Source organism: Puma concolor, chromosome E2, assembly GCF_028749965.1.
Source record: "Puma concolor isolate L17-30 chromosome E2, mPumCon1.1.hap2, whole genome shotgun sequence".
Classification (NCBI taxonomy): domain Eukaryota; kingdom Metazoa; phylum Chordata; class Mammalia; order Carnivora; family Felidae; genus Puma; species Puma concolor.
Window position 1 is genome coordinate 47,696,062 of NC_141681.1, and position 17,844 is coordinate 47,713,905.

The 17,844-nt window shown below is 57.5% G+C and overlaps 1 protein-coding gene across 7 annotated transcripts; it reads right to left on the bottom strand.

Annotated features, from left to right (window-relative positions):
- Window positions 1-69: 69 nt before the first annotated feature.
- SIRT2 (sirtuin 2) lies at window positions 70-17,668 on the bottom strand. 7 transcript variants are annotated; one of them, XM_086689710.1, is made up of 18 exons: window positions 17,528-17,634; window positions 16,594-16,657; window positions 13,975-14,026; window positions 13,612-13,660; window positions 13,269-13,382; window positions 10,469-10,510; window positions 10,216-10,322; window positions 10,057-10,113; window positions 9,499-9,567; window positions 4,991-5,120; window positions 4,411-4,485; window positions 3,122-3,181; window positions 2,797-2,852; window positions 2,543-2,619; window positions 2,405-2,456; window positions 1,120-1,190; window positions 931-997; window positions 70-811 (listed from the first exon to the last, which is right to left on the bottom strand). In XM_086689710.1, the coding sequence occupies exons 1-18, from the start codon at window positions 17,541-17,543 to the stop codon at window positions 653-655; spliced, it is 1,317 nt and encodes a 438-aa protein (XP_086545836.1). In that variant the 5' UTR covers window positions 17,544-17,634; the 3' UTR covers window positions 70-652. The 7 variants fall into 7 exon arrangements, with proteins under 7 accessions (XP_086545836.1, XP_086545831.1, XP_086545837.1 ...); XM_086689705.1 differs by lacking the exon at window positions 16,594-16,657 and having other exon boundaries at window positions 13,975-14,039; window positions 17,524-17,668; XM_086689711.1 differs by lacking the exon at window positions 16,594-16,657 and having other exon boundaries at window positions 13,838-14,039; window positions 17,524-17,539.
- Window positions 17,669-17,844: the final 176 nt, after the last annotated feature.

The following is a 17,844-nucleotide window of genomic DNA, read 5'->3' on the forward strand; positions in this document are numbered from 1 at the left end:
CTGCCACCCGCCCTCCGGCTGCTTCCCCGTGTGCCCGCAGAAAGGAACTGGGAGGCTGGAGAGCTGATCGTTAGTTGTTTCTGTTTTTAATTTGTCTCCAATAAGCAACATTATCTGCCCCTCCCCGCATGGGAAGTGGGTCCCAAGGGAAGGGGACCGGCACCCGCTTCGGGCGTCGGAGACACAGACCAGGGAGGCCTTCAGGCTCAGCTCCCCCCACTGAGTGGGAGTGATGTTTGAGGGGCCCGCCCAGGGTAGGTTGGACTGGCCCTACTTGGCCACAGGCCCCGAGGAGCAGTGGAGGGCATGGGAGCCCTGGGAGCCCTGGGGCCCGGGGCGGAATAGTTAGGAGTTTAGAGGCGGCCCTGGCCCGGGAGCAGTTAGAGATGAGGGGAGGTTGACCCTCGGCCCTGCGGGTGGTTAGAGACCGCGGGCTGTTACAGCCGGACTGCCCAGGCCTCGGCCCCTGGGAGGTGTTAGAGATCTGCCAGGGTCAGGGGGCTGGGAACCCAGTTTTGAGAGGAAGTGGTTAAGAGACTGGGACGAGGTTCTGAGCTCCCCAGATGAGAGCTGCAAGTTAGAGGGGGCCAGGGCTGGCTGGGGCTCTGCTGTCCCAGATTTGCTGGGCATCCTTCCCCGGGGGACGTGGCTGTCACTGGGGTTTCTCTCCCTCCGAGGTTCTGGCCTCCTCCTTGGCAGGAGGTGGGGACTTCCTGGGCGAAGTTGAAGGGTTGGGGTTAGGGCTCCCCGACCCCGCCTGCTGGGCATCTATGCTGGCATGCTCCTTCCGGACGAGGTCCTCCAGTTCCTCCTGCGGGGGGCAAAGTTCACCGAGGTCAGAGGTCACCGTGCATCCTGGGGTCAGAGAACCTGCGGGGCAGGGGACTAGGGACTGGGCTCAGGGTGGGCCGAGGTGGCCCAACTCCTTACCTTCCATCCAAGGAGGTCAGCAAGGGCCAGGCAGCCCTGGTCACAGTCACCCAGCCAGGCCACGTCCCTGTGGGTGGGACAGTCAGAGCTCCCAGGCTTGTCCCAGGGCCCTGCCCGCTCTTCCCAGTCCGTGTATCTTCACACCCTCCCTCTCACCTTGGCCCTGACCCTCACAGGCCCAGGACTCACCGATAGGCCTTCTTGGAGTCGAAGTCCATGCCTCCTCCCAGGCCCATCATCATCCCCAGGAAAGGGTCAGTCTGTGGGGGCGGGCGGGGAGCTCAGAGCACAGACGCTGGAGCCAGGTGGCCTGGGTTTGTTCCCTGCTCTGTGACTTTGTTCAAGTGACTTGGCCTCTCTGAACCTCAGTTTCCTTATCTGTAGAGTAGGGGCAACTACCAAACCACTCCTAGCCCTGGACCGTCGGCGGGTTAATACTTAGAAAGTACTTAGGCGGCGTCTGGCTGGCTCAGTCGGTAGAGCACGCAACTGTCTTTTATTTTTTTATTTTTTGATGTTTATTTATTTTTGAAGGAGAGATAGAGCACAAGCAGGGGAGCGGCAGGGAGAGAGGGAGACACAGAATCTGAAACAGGCTCCAGGCTCTGAGCCGGCTCTGAGCCAGGCTCTGTCAGCATACAGCCGGACGTGGGGCTCAAACCCAGGAACCGTGAGATCATGACCTGAGCTGAAGTCGGACGCTTAACCGACTGAGCCACCCAGGCGCCCCTAGAGCACACAACTCTTAAGCTCAGGGTCATGAGTTCAAGCCCCATGTTGGGTGTGGAGCCGGCTTAAGATAAAAATTTTAAAAAAATTTTGTTTTTACATTTACTTTTGAGAGACAGAGAAAGACAGAGTGTGAGTAGGGGAGGGGCAGAGAGAGGGAGACACAGGATCCGAAGCAGACTCCAGGCTCCAAGCTGTCAGCACAGAGCCCGACTCAGGGCTCGAACTCACAAACCGTGAGATCATGGACCTGAGCCGAAGTCAGATGCATAACCGACTGGGCCACCCAGGCGCCCCAAGATAAAATTTTTAAAGATAAAAATAAATACAAAAAGGAAAGTGCTTAGGACAGCATCTGGCACATGGCATGTTTGGCCTGTTGGAGGAAGCAGCCCTCCCCAGGGATGAGGGAGGGAGGCCACCTCAGGAAAAGAGCCAAAAGAGGGAGGGGGCGCCTCCCGACCAACTCGCCCTGACTCTTCACTTGCAGGAGGCACAGAGCTCCTGTTCTGGCTCGGGTTGCTCTGAGTTGGGGTCTGTCACTTGGTTCAAAAGAGTCCCGAGCGACCCAGGGGCCTGTAGAATCTCCGAGTTGAGGTGGCCTGACCTCTGACCCTCCGGGTTCTGGAATCCCTGGCCTGAGCTGAGGGGTCCCAGGTCTCCAGGAAGGCAGCGAAAGGGAAAGTGGGACCCGGGTGGGGAGGGGGAGGGGAGAGAGGGGGGGCTCCAATAAGAGTCAACTCACCTGCCCGGTCTTCTCCTTGTTGATGAGCAGGCGCGGGGTAGACAGGGGTGCCCTGGGGGGTGGCGAGCCGAGTGGTAAGGACCTGTCCCGGCTCCCCCCCCCCCAGAGGCCCCCCCACGGTCCCCACTCCCAACCTACTTGCCGATGAGGGATGCAAAGGGCTGCACCTGCAGCGAGGTGCCCATGATGAGGAGAAGGTCCACCTTCAGGAAGTCCTACGAAGGGGGGGGCCGGTGAGGGTTCCCGAGGCTCAACCGACTGAGACTGCGCCGCCTCCCCCTGCTTGCCCACCCGCAGCTAGTTGGGGAAGCCACCTGCCCCCGGGCACGGCCCGGCTGCCCCTGCTTCGGGGGAGCGGGGAGCGTGGGGCGGGCCGGGGGTGGGGCACTTACTGACTGCATGCAGGAGAAGAACCTCGCCGGGAGGTTCTCACCGAAGAACACGATGTCTGAGGCAGAATTGGATGGACGCACGGACACAGACACAGAAAGAGAAGGTGAAACGGGAGGCAGAGACAGGCACATCGAGAGAGAGAGACAGAGAGAGAGAGAAAACAGGCAGGAGCAGGAGGCAGACCCGAGGGCAGCGGGGGCAGGGGCTATGGAACCCCTTCTCCGTGGGGGCAGATTCAGGGCACTGGTCAGGGACAGAGGGTGGCCAGGGGTGGGGTGGACGGGGCTCGTGGCGGGGGCGGGGGCGGGGGGGGGCCGGTCTCACCAGGCTTCACCACGCTGTGACATTTCTCACACTTGGGAGTCACCTCGGAGAAGATCTTCTCTGGGCGTGGGGAAGGGGAAGGGAGAGGACGGCGTGAGCCACTCCGGGCCCCGGGGTGTGGGGCTGCAGCCTGCCTGCCTCCTTCGTGGTCAGCAAACACGCCCCAGGCCCTGGGGGGCCTCCGGGGTGTCTGCCCTGCTCCCCTCTTAGACAGCCGCCCCCACCTCCCCCAACCCCAGGATTCCTGGGGTGTCTCCGGGCACCAGGCTACAGTTATTGAATTAAGAATAAACACAAGAACAGATGAACGAGCAGAAACTTGTCCTCAGAAGGGGCAAAGGAGCCCCCCCACCCCCACCTGGGCGAAAAAGCTCTCCGGGTGGGTCTGGGAGGGGAGCCCTATTTTCTCCTGGGTGAGAGGCCTAGTGCGTCCCAGGCCTGGTGCCAGAGAGGCAGGAATATGCAGATGACCCGGGGGTGGGGACACTTCCTTAGGCCCAGCTGCTTCCGGTCCCCTGGCTCTGTGACAGACACCTCCACACACACACACACACACACACACACACACACACACACACACCAGCGTTATGACAACCACGCTCCTTACTGCTTATTGATTAAGGACGCTGGGACGCGCTGGGACACGCTGTCACAGGCAATCCACAGAGCCCTAGCTGATTTGTCCCACTATTGGTTCCTTCTTTCGACATGTATTGACAGAGCACTGTTTTACTGCCTGTCATTTTCCGAGGGATGTCGGCACTGACAGCAGGAGATTGTGCGGCGGCGCGTGGGCCACTGCCGCCAGCGACACGGGACAGGGTCGCGTGCGTCGCCCCCCGCCCCTCCCCCCCCCCACCCCCGCGCGCCGGAGCTATTCAAGAATCGTCGCCCCAGGGGTGGTCAGCTGGCGTTTTAGCAGAAAGGCCACACTCCGGAGGCCCCGCTACAAATGCTGCAGCTGTCCCGTCTCACACGGACACCAGGGGCTTTGTGAAACCAGCATAAAGGGTGTCACAAATGGCTTCCCCTGGGTGAAATGCGTGACTTCTCAGCCGCACAATGGATGTCAGGCAAAGGCTCTCACTGGCATTTGAGAAATGTGGACTGGCCGAATTTTTTGCCGCCCCCCCCCTGCCTTTTTTTTTTTTTTGACACGCTGCCCTTCCACGAACAGGGACTCAGACTTTAGCAAGCCCCGTAGCCTGTGCCTCTAGGGCCAGCCCTCCGCCTTCATCCCTGACCGAGCCTCACACGCCATGGAATCTGCTTGCCCGAATCCGACTCACGGGCTATCGGGTCCTGTGCCTCTAGCACAGGGCTGTTCAACGTGGTGGTCGCGGCCCTGGCTTTTAACGTCTCAACTCATAAAAACGACAAGAAAGATGAAAAATTCAGTTCCGTGGTCACCTTGGCTGCCATACTGGAGAGCGCAGATCGGGAATATTTCCCTCCTCTCACTCTCAGAAAGTTCTATCAGACGGTTCTGCTCTTTGCAGAATGTAGCTGCGTTTGCCTCCAGGAGCCCCTCGTGTACGGTCAGATCAGAGCCCCTCAAAGGGCAAAGAGCGAGGGTGTCATGACCGCAGAGAACAGACCAACTGGGGGCCTCTGTGCCAACGCGCATCTGTGCGGGTGGCTGAATTCGGTCCGGAGCTCGCTTCCGTTATAGCCTGGTTGTGAGCTGGCGCTGGGACCGATGAAACCCCGCTGCCCCCTCCCATCTTGGGGGGCGGCCACTGTCTGCTAAGAAGAGCCACGGAGCAGGACAGAACGGGTGCCCGGGGGTGGGGGTGGGGGGGCATGGAGGCCCCGTCGGTGGCTGCTCGGCAGGGGGCCTGCACTCGAGGAGAGCCCGGGGCGCCTCACCTTTCATCCAGCTTAGCGTGTACTCCCGTCGGCAGAGGGCGCTGGTGCAGTGTGACGTGTAGAAGGTGCCGTGGGCCTCCACCAGGTCCTCGGGCTCCAGCCCCGCCACCCGCTCCAGGGTGTCTATGTTCTGCAGGGAGAGGAGGCAGCGGGAAGAGGCTCAGCAAGGAGACACATCCCTCCGGGGCAGCAGGCGGAGCGGGGCGTTGCCAGAAGCCCGCAAGGCGCAGGGTGTGCCTGTAAACTCCTCCGGCCGCCCCGGTAGTGCCACTGAAAGTGTCGAAGTCGCAGATGACTCAAGGTGGGGCCCAAACTCCTCTGTCTGTGAGCCCAGGCCCACGGCCACCGTCAGCCCGCATGGGGTTCTTCTGCACACTCAGACACCTCTCCTAACATCTTTCCGGAAATTTGTTTTGTCAGGGCCGCACAGCGTTAGTGCCACCTGCCAGAAATTTGTCGAAACTAACCTACAAACCTACAATGCCTCCGTTGTAAATAGAACCCCTCACATGTGGCATCCTTGTGCAGTGCGCAACCTGCACAGCTGTATGTGGCAGGCCTGGCCAAGCAGCAACATAAAGGAATCAGGAGGGTTTATTTGGTTCTTTGCCATCACCGTCTTCCTACTTAGCAGCCGGCTTTCTCGCCGGGGGCTGTTTCGGAGATGTCATATTAACTTGCGTTCTTTTAAGACACAGGTATTCTCCGTGTCAGATCAAGCAAGGCTATTCTTCTCTTCCACAGAGACATATGTGCTCTCATTTTGCCTCGAGCACGCAGCCCCTTGGGAGCAGCTTTTGTTTGCCCGCGAGGAATGCTGTAGAGGCAGGTGGTGACACAGCACACCCGCAGACGCCACACAGAGACGGCCGGTCACGTGCGGCCCGCAGCTGAGACTCCGCGAGCAGCCAAAAGGATTCTCTTTCAAGGGCAGACGGCCCCAGCCGCTCTCTCTGCTCCCTGCCAGCGATCAGCCTGTTCCCCAAATGCACAGACAAGAGCCACTGTTCCCAGACTCTCTGCAGCCTGTCCCCTCCCCCTGCATTAGTTTTCCCTTTGTTACTTGACTCCGTCTACTGCCTCGCTGGCTCGCTCGTGAGCCAGCAGTGTGCATGCAAATAAATAAAGGGCTTGTAAAAGAACTACTTAAATGCCTCTGTTATTCTCTCAGGCCACTTTTGATAGAGAAACCACAAACAAGAAAACAACGAGGCTGACCTGTATGTTCCGATATTCAAATGATCTCTCCAAGATGTTAAAAGGCACAGAAGAACAAAGGCTATGGGAAAACTATATATGAATGTGTCTATTTGTTTGCCTACGTATGGAATTTTTTTTTTTGAGAGAGAGAGGGGGAGCAGAGGAGGGGCAGAGAGAGGGAGAGAGAGAATCCCAAGCAGGCTCCACACTGCCAGCATAGAGCCCGACAAGGGGCTCGAACCCACGAACCGTGAGATCGTGACCTGAGCCGAAGTCGGACGCTTAACCGACTGAGCCACGCAGGCGCCTCTGAAGTCTGGATTTTCGTCTGGAATCTCTTGCTTTTTAAACTTTGGCTCACTTTTTGTTTCAAAACACCGTGTCCCCCCTGATGGACACGAAGGCAATGGCAGCTTTGAAAAAGCTGGGGCGCCTGGCTGGTTCAGCTGGTGGAGCGTGCAAATCTTGATCTCGGGGTTGTGAGTTCGAGTTCTCACGCTGGGTGTAGAGATTACTTAAAAATAAAATAGAGGGGCGCCTGGGTGGCTCAGTCGGTTAAGCGTCCGACTTCGGCTCAGGTCATGATCTTGCGGTCTGTGAGTTCGAGCCCCGCGTCAGGCTCTGTGCTGACGGCTCAGAGCCTGGAGCCTGTTTCAGATTCTGTGCCTCCCTCTCTCTGACCCTCCCCCGTTCATGCTCTGTCTCTCTCTGTCTCAAAAATAAATAAACGTTAAAAAAAAAAATTAAAAAAAAAATAAATAAAAAAATAAAATAGAAAGAAAGAAAGAAACAAACAAACAGAGAAAAAGAAAGGAAGAAGAAAAAGAAAGGAAGAAAGAGAAAGAAAGAAAGAAAGAAAGAAAGAAAGAAAGAAAGAAAGAGAAAGAAAGAGAGAAAAGAAAGAAGTGGCTATGGAAGGGTCTTCCACACAAGAAGCTAAAGAAAGCCAAGTACAAGCCCTGTGTGGAGTGTAGGTGCCACGTATATATTTAAAGGACCAGAAGCTGCCTTGCTGTGGCGCTCACAGTGGCTTGAGCCAACAGGGCGAGCGTTCTCATGTTTGAACGGATCCTTGTATCTTGAGATAAAAATAGCGTCATGCGGAGCTCCAAAAGCGCTGTGTCATCGCAATTCAGAAAGAAGTGAAGACAATGTGTTCCAGAAAACTGGGTCAGTGACTCAAAAAGCGGCCGAGGTTGACGGAGAGGGTGACAAGTGTGAAAGGCAAAGAACGGTTTCGTGACACATGAGGGGGGAACATGGTTCTCCACGTTTATCTGCTTTCTGTAACAGGCCCTTCTGGAGCGGCAGGTGCAGTTAAATCCGTGCACGAAATACCGCGAGTGGGGGAGAACCGCCCGCGCCCTCCCCCGGACCCCGGCGCGGATTTATGCCGGTTTCCACGCACACACAGCCTGCAGTCCGCTTGCTTCCCAGGGAGGGCTCACGGGGTTCTGCCTCAGGCACAGCCGGGCAGTGACCGCTCAGGGCGGCCTGCCGGCTCCACCTTCAAAACAGATTGGTAACCCGCACACTTCTCCCCTCCTGGGCCCCCACCCTGGGCCAGCCTCCATATTCTCCTGCTTGGACCGTCGCAGCAGCTTCCTCCCTGGTCTGTCCCCTATATGCAGCCGGAGGGACACCTGGCTCAGGTCCCGTCCCCTGTCCTGCGGCACCGTCCTACTCAGCAGCCCCCAGATCCCCCGCGGTCTGTCCCTGTCACCTCACTGAGCTCGCCTCCTCCATTCTCTACTGCCGTCCTCTCTGCTCATTCAGATCCAGCGTCTCGAACACGCCGAATACGGTCTCACCTCAGGACCTTTGCCCTGGCTGTTCCCTTCGGCTGGAACACACTCTCCCCTCCAGGTCTTTGTCTAAATGGCCCCTTCTCGGTGAGGCCTTCCCTGACACCTTGTTGACAAGATGTCCTCCTTATCCATCTTGCCCAGTGTCTCTCTCCCCACATGAGATGAGCAGCTCTGGGGGGGCGGGGATGTCGCTGCCAGCAGGGCCTGGCACGGGGCCTGCGCTCTGTAAACACTCGTGGCGGAAGAGGACTACCAGGGCCGTGCTGCAGATTTCAGGCAATCGTGCCCGGAAGGCACTGGGCTTCGAGTGAGCGTTTTGTATCATGTCTGAGCCACGTCCCGTGGATAAAACTGACTCTGGGAAGAGAGGTCGGGTTTTTGCTGAGCCGGGGGGGGGGGGGGGTGTCCTCCTGGAAGGAGGCGGCTGTCCCTTCCCCGGCTGCCACCACCAGCCCTGGGCAGCTAGGCAGGAGCGCCTGACCCCATCTGAGAAATCTGGACTTAAAAATTCATCCTCCCCCTGGTGGCAGCCTCGCGGGCTGCAGGCTCCACACAGCCAGGTGCGGGGAGAAGTATTAGGACTCCCGTTCACGCTCAGGTATTCTCTCTCTTTTATGATTTTGGGCTCTGAGGTCTCACGTAGAGCGTGATATCACTGCTACATTATGTAATGGATTAAAAATAATTGTCTTAATGTCTTTCTTTTTGAAAGAGAGAGACGGAGGGAAAGCAGACCGGGGAGGGACAGAGAGAGAGGGAGACACAGAATCTAAAGCAGGCTTCAGCACCGAGCCCGACACAGGGCTGGACGCAGGGCTCAACCCCACGAGCCGGGAGATCATGACCTAAGCCAAAGTCGGATGCTTACCCGCCTGAGCCACCCAGGCGCCCCACATCGAGTAACTTCAATGCGTATTCACAGGCACTCGTAAAACACGTATTCATAAAACGAAGGTAGAGGCGCAGTTTTTACCGTTAGGGGTGCGAGACCCCCAAAACATCTTGCTGACTAGTCCAGAAGCCAACAAGGTGAGCCGTCCTTGCCAGAGAACCCCAGGGCGAGGCCTTGGCTAAGCACCTGACACGCGTGAGCCATGGCCTGTGGCATGTACAACGCCTTAGGGCACATTATTCAAAGGTGCCCCTTCCTAACGGCTCCGTGTCCAGCAGTTGCAAAATGGTCATAATGCACAGATCCGGTTAGACCGAGTCACTCCGTGGCCGGGTGCGGAAACTCCTAACCAAACACGAGATCTACAGTGCCCGTGGCAGCCCCCAGACGTGAGGTCCTGTCTCACTACGCACGGGATGGCTCCCAGAGGAGCTCGCTGTCGTGCCACCACGGACCCGAAGGGTGAAGCCGTCCTGGCCTCTGCTTCACAGAAGGGGAAACCGAGGCTGAGAGGGGGTAAGGGACGCACTGCGGGCCAGGGGGCGGGGCACTGAGGCTCCAGGACCACCCGGCCAGCCCTCCTCCCAGGGACGCCCACGGCCGCCTACCTGCGTGTAGCAGCGCAGAAGCAGCCCTTTCTCCTTCAGCAGGCGGATGAAGTAGTGACAGACGGTCGGCTGCGGGGGAGCAATGGGAACATCGTGATAATGACACAGCACGTTCGGCATGAGCCAGGAACTGTTCTAGGCGCTCTGGCTGTTTTACCTCATGGAACCGTCACACGTCGGTCTGGGGGGGGGGTTGGGGGGGGGCATGGACCGCCACCAGCCCCATTTCACAGACGAGGAAACTGAGGCACAGCTTGCCAGATCGCACAGGTGCAGAGTTGGGATCCGTACACAATCGGCCTGGCTCCCGTCTGGGGTCTTACGTGTACTGTTAATTCAGGTAAGCCTTCCAAGAGGTTTCATAGGCTATCATCAGCTTCATTTTACAGATGAGAAAACTGAGGCTCAAGGTCACAAGGGCAGGAAGTGAGCGACCAGGAGTTGGACCCAGGCAGCCTAGGGCCCATGCGACATTTGTCTGAGAGGCCCCAGGGGAAGCCTTCCCATGCCTTGCTGTTCCCCCAAGCTTTCCTGTCCACCAGGGAAAAGAGAGCTCACCTTGAACTGTCCAGGGTAGAGTTCCTTGGCAAGAGCAAAGAAGGGCTCTGGATGTTTCTGTGGGAGAGAGAACCGGAATCCTGATGGTGCGCTGAGCCCTGCGGTCAGGGGATCCCTTCCCCCCACCATTACAGACGTTCCTCCCCAGGCAACACACACCTTGAAGTAGCCAATCTCAAAGATGGCCTCCGGGTAGGGAAGACGGTATTTCTCCAGGTTGGCGTAGAGGCCCGTGGATGGGGAGCGGAAGTCAGGGATGCCCGCGGCTGGGGGAGGAGGGGCAGGGTCAGGGACCTCGGCCCCATCTATACCACATCCTCCTCTGTCAAGGGCCCAGACGTGGCTCCCCCCAGCCTCTGAAAGGGGGGCCCCCCAACGTGGGAATGGCTACTGGGGGAAGGGAGGCACTTACACGTGGAGATCCCAGCTCCCACCAAACAGATGACCCTGCGACCTGGAGGAAAGGAGTTTATGCATCATGTGACAGTGTGCTCAGCCCCCCAATGACAACGTCCTAGCCCCCAAGACTGTTTACTCAGTCTTGAGAGAGAGTAAACTCTCTCAAGTTTAGCCAGGCCCTGGGGCCAACATTTCAGATGCATGGATGGCCTTCCCAGTCACCTCGAGGCAGGGGGAGTTAACGCGCCCATTATACAGATGAGGAAACCAGGGCTCAGGGAGAGCAAGGGTCACACAGTCAACCGAAGGAAGAGCCAGCATGGGGACAAGGAATCTACGGGTTGAAATGATGCCAACTTAGATTCGAGAAAAGGCCACTCAGAGGGAAGTTTCTCCTTCTGACTAGTTCTAGAGAAAGCACACGAGATCTTAGTGAGAAGGCTGGGGGGCACAGGTGTCCTGGCGAAGAGCTACGGCTTATTGTAAAAAAACCTCTGGCCACACCTCACCTTTTTTTCCCCCTTAACTGTTTGTTTGTTTTTGAGAAAGAGAAAACACAAGCGGGAGAGGGGCAGAGAGCAGGGGAGACACAGAATCCGAAGCAGGCTCCAGGCTCTGAGCTGTCTGCACAGAGCCCGATGGGGGGCTCCAACCCGCGAACCGTGAGATCATGACCTGAGCCGAAGTTGGACACTTAACCAACTGAGCCACCCCGGCGCCCCCACGCCTCACCGTTTGGACACAGTCTTGGATGACCATCTATTTCTAGCATATCATACACATTCTTTCCTGCTCACCGGTGAGGAGGGAGGTGTCTTAGTTCAGATCTCCCCTCTGGGCTTCAGCTTCCTGCTCTGTAAGATGGGCATCCTTACAGTACTGACTTCACGGGGCCGTCGAGAGAATGAATTCATTCATGTAAAGCTTAGATCAGTGCCCGGCACTGAGCAAACACTATATACGTGTTTCTGTTATTCTTTTGAGTCGATTGTACTTCGTGAGACCCAGGATTTGTACACATGTAGGCACTTTGTTCCGCCATTTCCCCCAGCTTTCAGAAAAGAAGATAGGAAGGGGGGCCTGGGCGGCTCAGTCAGTTGAGCGCCCGACTCTTGATTGCCTGACTCTTGATCTCGGTTCAGGTCATGATCTCCACTGTTCGTGAGATCAAGCCCTGCATTGGGCTCTGTGCTGACAGCGTGGAGCCTGCTTGGGATTCTCTCTCTCTCTCTCTCTCTCTCTCTCTCTGCTCCTCCCCCTCTCAAGATAAATAAATAAACTAAAAAAAAATTATAAAAAGAAAAGAAAACGGGAAGACACGGTAGGAGTTAAATCATTTCAAAAATACTCGGGGCTGTGCAGAAATAGTCCTATCGCCTCGTCAGCTGCTGGCTGGCGGACAGCCCTGCCACGCGGTACCCTGGCACCTGCCCATCGCTGATGGACAGACACAAGTGTGAGGCCCCTGAACTGGCTACCTCCGGTGTGTCCTGTGAAAAAGAGGACGGCAAGGGTGACGAGGCCCTCCGCTCCGGGATGCCCTCGGGCCAGGCACAGCTGGGGCCAGCTGGGGCCACACGGGAGGGAGCACGTGGTCTGGATTCAGGGGGCCTGGGGTCAAGTCCTGACTGCCTCTTGCCAGCTGTGTGACCCTGCAGCCAGTCACGGCCTCTCTGGGCCTCTGCTTCCTGCTCTGTCCAGATCACCCTTGCGATGACCTCACAGGTACAATGTGAAGATCAAATGACGGGGCGCCTATCAAGTGCTTAGCTCGGTTGCTGGCATATGGTGAGGGCTCGGTTAACTGCTGTCCTTTACTGTTGCCCCTCATAGGCGGCCTTATAGACAACTGTCCTAAAACCCAGGTGTAGGAGGACGGAAGGAACAAAAGCTTTGTGGCCAATTCCTGTGTTCTCCATGGGGCGCACCCTGGCCAGGAGGAGCCCTGCAGACGGCTGGCCGGCCTGCCCCGGGGGAGGGAGGCTCAGGGCACGAAGCCTGGACGCCCGAGCAGGGAGCAGGCAGCAGCCCGAGGACAGGGAAACGGGAGAAGACGTCCTCAACAAAAGGCTGTTCAGGACCCTCAAAGGGTCGATTGTTCTAGTTGAGGACTGCCGAGGGCCCGGTTTCCCAGACTCTGGTGACCTCAACTTGCGAGAAATATACATGACACTGACACGGTGACCTAGTAGAGAGGCACCCACGTACCAGCCCTGAAACACGCTTCCTGTAATACTTGTCATAGGGTCCGCGGATCTTGCTCTGTTCCGGGCCCTCTTCCAGACATTTCCATCTCTGTTAATTTATGGCACCCTAAGGACCCTACGAGGTATTCCTATTGGCATCACCTTCATTCTATCAAACAGGCCCGGCCGATCAGCAATGGATGTGTGACCCGGGTCTGGCCAATCAGAGACACGGAGATGGGTTTTGGGATAGGAGTCTGACCCAACGTGGCCCCAACTGGAGCCACTCTCTGCTCTTTGGCCTGGACCATTTTGCTCGAACCACTGGAAGAAAGATGCCCTCTTCGGTGGGAGGGGCTAGCCCTGGCCTTCGGGACTGCCAGGTGCCACCTCTACCTCAACATGAACCCCGGACGGGGTTATTAAGGTTTCTGACATCATGGAAGCCTCTGAATCCAGCAGTGCTCAGTGCTAGGTTTTAGTTAGAGGGGCGGCACCCTCTTTCCGGTGTAATAAGCCGTGTGCGTTGGGCTCCTCGTGTTACTTGCCAACAAAAGGTGTGACTGGCGAATGGCTCAAGTGGCCGGGGCAAAAGCAAGTCAGGGGCAACGCAGGCCCGGGTCTTACAGCGCTCGCTCTGCATGTAGCGGGTCACCCCTTCCAGGGTCAGCTCGTCCAGCAGCCGCTCCTTCTGGGTGCCCAGGCCCAGCGTCTGGGAGAAGAAATGCCGCAGGAAGTCCACTGGCCAAAAAGCAGAGAGAGAACAGCAGGGTGGGCGTTCAGTCGGGGTGCTCAGGGGCCCCGTCCCGGGATCCCCCACCCCCCCTCCCGCAACCAGGGACCTCGGGCGCTGGCTCCGCACCCATTATGACATACTTTGAACGTCACCTTCGGTGGCGGCGAGGGGCAGAAATGGGATCCCTGCCCGAGGCGGCTCCCCCGGGACCCTGTTCCCGGGGAAGATACTCACTCTCGGCCTCTCCGCCAGCCGCTCCTCCCTCAGTGTCTGAATCTGAGTCCTGGAAGGGGTGGGGGTGGGGTGAGCAGGCCCCAGAAGTGGGGTGAGGGAGGGAGGAGAGGGGAGGGTGGCACCCGGGTCTGGGGGAAAAGCCTCCGGCTGGGAGTGGGCCCAAGGAAGTGAGGTGCGGTGGGGGGCCGGCGTGCGGGCTCTGGGGTGGGCTGCCTGGGCTGGAAACCTGGTCCTCCTACTCCCGAGGAGCGCGCAGCGGCCTGTGCGTTCCCGGCTGTTCTGAGCCTGACGCTCTGTATCTCGGGAATGGAGCTCGGAGGGCACTGCCTCGGAGGGCCACCTGAGATGAAGTGGTTAACCTACGAGAGGTGCTCCAAGCAGCAGCCTGCGGGGTTCTGGCACCCCTGCAGCCCTCCTCACTCCAGTCTCTCCTGTGAATGATGCCAGTAGAGACGCCTTGGTCCTCACCCTGGGGCCCTGGGCTCTCCTGCTCGAAGCCCCGGACACCACCTTTCCGACACATCCATCTCATTGTATACTCCTCCCCTCGATCAGGCCCCCAGATGGCGGGTCTGAGACTCTGTCCTGCGCCTTCCCTACTTCCTCTCTCCACCTTTCCTGGGCTAGCTGCCTCATGGCCTTGGCCCGGGCATTGATGATGCTACCTCTTTGTCCCTGGATACCGGGTTCCCGCAGCCTCCTGGATGCCTCCCCTGAAGTGACCCCTGCCCTCTCTTTCCCACTGTGTTCCAAACTGGCCTTAGCATCTCTCCTGAACCTGTTCTTCCTCCTAGGTCCTAGCTCAGTGTGGCTTCTGTCCCCGAGTCTTTGTTTCCTTCTCCTGCCCTCCTGCCATGATGTGTCCCCCTGCCCAGGGCTCCACCTGGGTCCAGCCTGTTCCCCCTCCGGGGTCCCTGTCCTGGCCTCCTCCCTGAGCTCCCAGCCTCAGCCTTCACCTCCGATCTACTCGATGGCCCTCGGGGTGATGGCCTGGCTGTGTCAGGCCACCACCCCCTCGGCTCCAAGGGCCCCTCTTACTGGCTTCTCCAGTCTAACCGTCCAATCACCCCCGCGTATGGAGTCTGCCATGATGTTAGCTCCAAGATGGCAGGGACTTTTCGTGTTCACCGCCGGATGCCCAGCACCAACCAACAACAGGGTCTGGCCCCTGGCAGTTGCTCCAGAACCATCCACCACTGAACGAACGGATACCTGCTGTGCGCAGGGCTGGGTCCTGCAATGGACCGCGCAAAAACCACAGTTCTGACCAACCCATTCTCCTGCTTAAAACCCCTCCGACCAGCCCCTCCCCCATCATTCTCTGCTCTGGTTCCAAGCCTTTTTGAATAGGAACTGCCCTTCCAGACGTATTTACATTTTTTTTTTTTAATTATTGCTTTCTAAGATTACATAAGCTTTGCAAAAACTCTGGCCATTAGACAATGTACGACTTGAGACGCTTGCCTCGAGTTCCCTCACCCACCCCGGGTCAATATAACCACTATTAACAGCAGAATGGCAATCGCTCTAGATTTTTTTCTCTGCCTATAAAACTCACTATTTTTCCAGAAATGGGTCCTACCATAGTACGATGCTGCACCTCGCGGTTTCCGCAGAACAATATACTATAGATCCAGCTCCTCCTTTAAAAAAGCTACATAGTGTTGCATTGTAAGGACGCACTATACTTCATTTAACCCGTCTGCTGACAGCCATTTGGGCTGTTTCCAGTTTTGGCCTGTCACAGACAATGCTGCAATTTACATCCTCGGATCTCTCTTTCTGGGACTGAGGATCCCTTTTGAACATTAAACCTTTTGCTGTGACAGTGGTTGAGCCCTAGGAGCCAGGCGAGGGAGAAGCCCTGGCCTGGCAGGAGGCTTTTACCCCCTCAGCGTGGCCCTGCCCCGCATCTGTCAGGGGCTTTAAGCATTCCAGCTTCGGCGCTGCCCTACATCTGAACAGTGATCTCGCGTCTGTGGGTGGCCTGGCATTCTTTCAGCAGCGGACAGTGAGGCACTGTGGAAGGACTCGAGGGCCCTGCCCCGCGTGTGGGAGCCATTTGGCCTAAGGGGGAGCCGGAGGTGCTGGTGGGGCCTTCAAGCCTCTGTGAGGTGTCGTGTCTACCTCTCCCTGAGGTGTCTGGAAGGCAACGTGCCAGGTGCTGTAGGTTGCAAAGCAGTCCCTGCTCTTCTAGCTGGGGGACAGAGGACAAGTCGCTTAACAGCTCTGCCTCGGACTCCTCATCTGTAAAATGGCCACAATAGGCCTTGCTCCCCCCAGGGATTCTGGGAAGATGAAATGAGATGATGTACACAGAGCACTGAGCAGAGTACCTGGCTGGAATAAGGACTCAATAAATGCTAACCTCGAATATAACAAGCTAACCACTCCCAGCCACCTGACTGCTGACCACATTACACCCTTCGTGTCCCCCAGTCTTTGCACAAGCTGTATCCTCTGCATGGAGTGCCATTTCTCACTCTGCCTAAGAAAATTCTAAGTCACTCTTCGCTCACTGTGATGCGTCTGTATCTCAGTCTGACTCCTAGCCCAGCCTGTGGATTCCTCCTGGGAAGGGACTGGCTGGAATCCCTGTGGCCCCACAAAGTTTACTCTTCCTCGAGCTACTTTCAGAATCACCCTGTAGGGTCATTTTCTAGTCACTTGTCCATGAGATCTGTGAGTTCTGTGATCAAAACTGGATACCTGTCTCTTCCATGCCCAGCATAAATGAAGTTCAGAAAGGACAGGGGTAGGGGGCAAGGAAAGAGAAAAGTTTGGGAGGGCAGGCCTGGAGTTAAGGGGGCACACCCCTCTCTGACAATTCCCAGAATCCACCATTCCCCAGGAGGCTGAACCGGGAGGTGGGGCAAGGGACTGGGGCAGTGAGCTGAGGGCCCTGGGGTAACTGTCTCCCCTCTGCCACCTCCCCCCCAGTGTGGGGTGCGGGAATGAGTCCATCTCTCTCCTTCCCTCCACCCTTCCCCAAATCTCACCTGAGCCTCCTGCACCTTCCCTGCCTGGGTCTCCAGAGGGTCAGAGGCTGGGGGAGGAGGGGGAGCAGACGTGGTTACAGTGCGGGGCACAGTTAAGGGGGAATGAAGGGCTTCAAAGCAGAAGGGCAGGGGGCAAGAAGACCCACCAACCTAATTATACTGGGATGGGAGGTGGTGGCAAAAATGGAGCAGAGGGAGGGAAGGGATGGAGGGGGAAGCAGATATTACAGTGGACAGTACTGGCAGGAGAGGTGGTTAGTGAGGGACAAAGAGCCTGGGACAGGAAGGTTTAGGAGAGGGAGGAGAAAGTAAGGCATACAGGGCAGGATGAGGACTTAGGAGAAGTGAGGAAGGAAATAGTGAGTGAGTGAGTGTGTGTGTGTGTGTGTGTGTGAGCGCGCGCGAATCCAGGGAGGGTTAGGTTTACAGAGGGAAGTTTGAAAAGGAAGACAAGAGATAAGAGATACTCTGACTAGAGACGAATTTAGAAAGTGAGGTGCAGTGGGGATGGTATGTTTATGGGGGACGCAGGAACTAGAGGGAAGAGATAGGAAGGGACGCCAGGGGTCCCCTAGCATCCTACAATTCCCCCTAACAACCAGGTACCCTTAGCAACCGGGTCTGCGGCAATCTAAATCCTTAGCAACGAGGGTCCCCAGCAACCAAGGTGCGAGAAACAGGCGATCGTTAGTAACTTGGGGGACGTGGCAAACGGACCCTCAAAATCTCGCGACCCAGAAACCCAACAATCTAGCAGGATGGATCACTTGGCAACGACCTCCCGTACCCCCAATCCCACTCTCCGCCATGCAGTCCCAACCTCCAGCCCCACCATGCCCATTCTCGGGCCCCGGGGCCTGCAGCCCTCAGCCAGGCCCCGGCGCGGCCCGACCCTCCCACCGGGGCCCCCGACTCACGGTCCGGCTCGGCCATGGGCGCGGGGCGGGGGCCCTCGGTGCTGTCACCGACTGCTCTGTCCCGTGACGGCACCGGAAACAGGAGGGGCAGAGACCAGGCAGAGAACTACAACTCCCGGCAACCATCGCGGATGCATACAGGCTTTCACACAACGTCCGGGGAGCGGCTCTTAAGTTAGAAAGACTTGCGGACAGGAGGACTACGAGTCCCAGAGGGCTCCGCGCCGGCAGCCATGTTGGTAAAGGGCGCCCGGAAAATGTGGGAATGGGTAGAGAGTCGCGGTCCATCTGAATACTCTGATTGGTCAGGGTGTGGT

Excerpts from the sequence above, each read along its gene's own strand:
- SIRT2 (XM_086689705.1), bottom strand. The coding sequence starts at position 17,653 with ATGGTTGCCGGGAGTTGTAGTTCTCTGCCTGGTCTCTGCCCCTCCTGT. Across the intron at positions 14,040-17,523 it reads ATGGCCGAGCCGGACCGTGA|AGACTGGAGTGAGGAGGGCT; the intron begins GTCGGGGGCCCC and ends CATTCACAGGAG. Across the intron at positions 13,383-13,611 it reads GGCTGGCGGAGAGGCCGAGA|TGGACTTCCTGCGGCATTTC; the intron begins GTGAGTATCTTC and ends CTTTTTGGCCAG.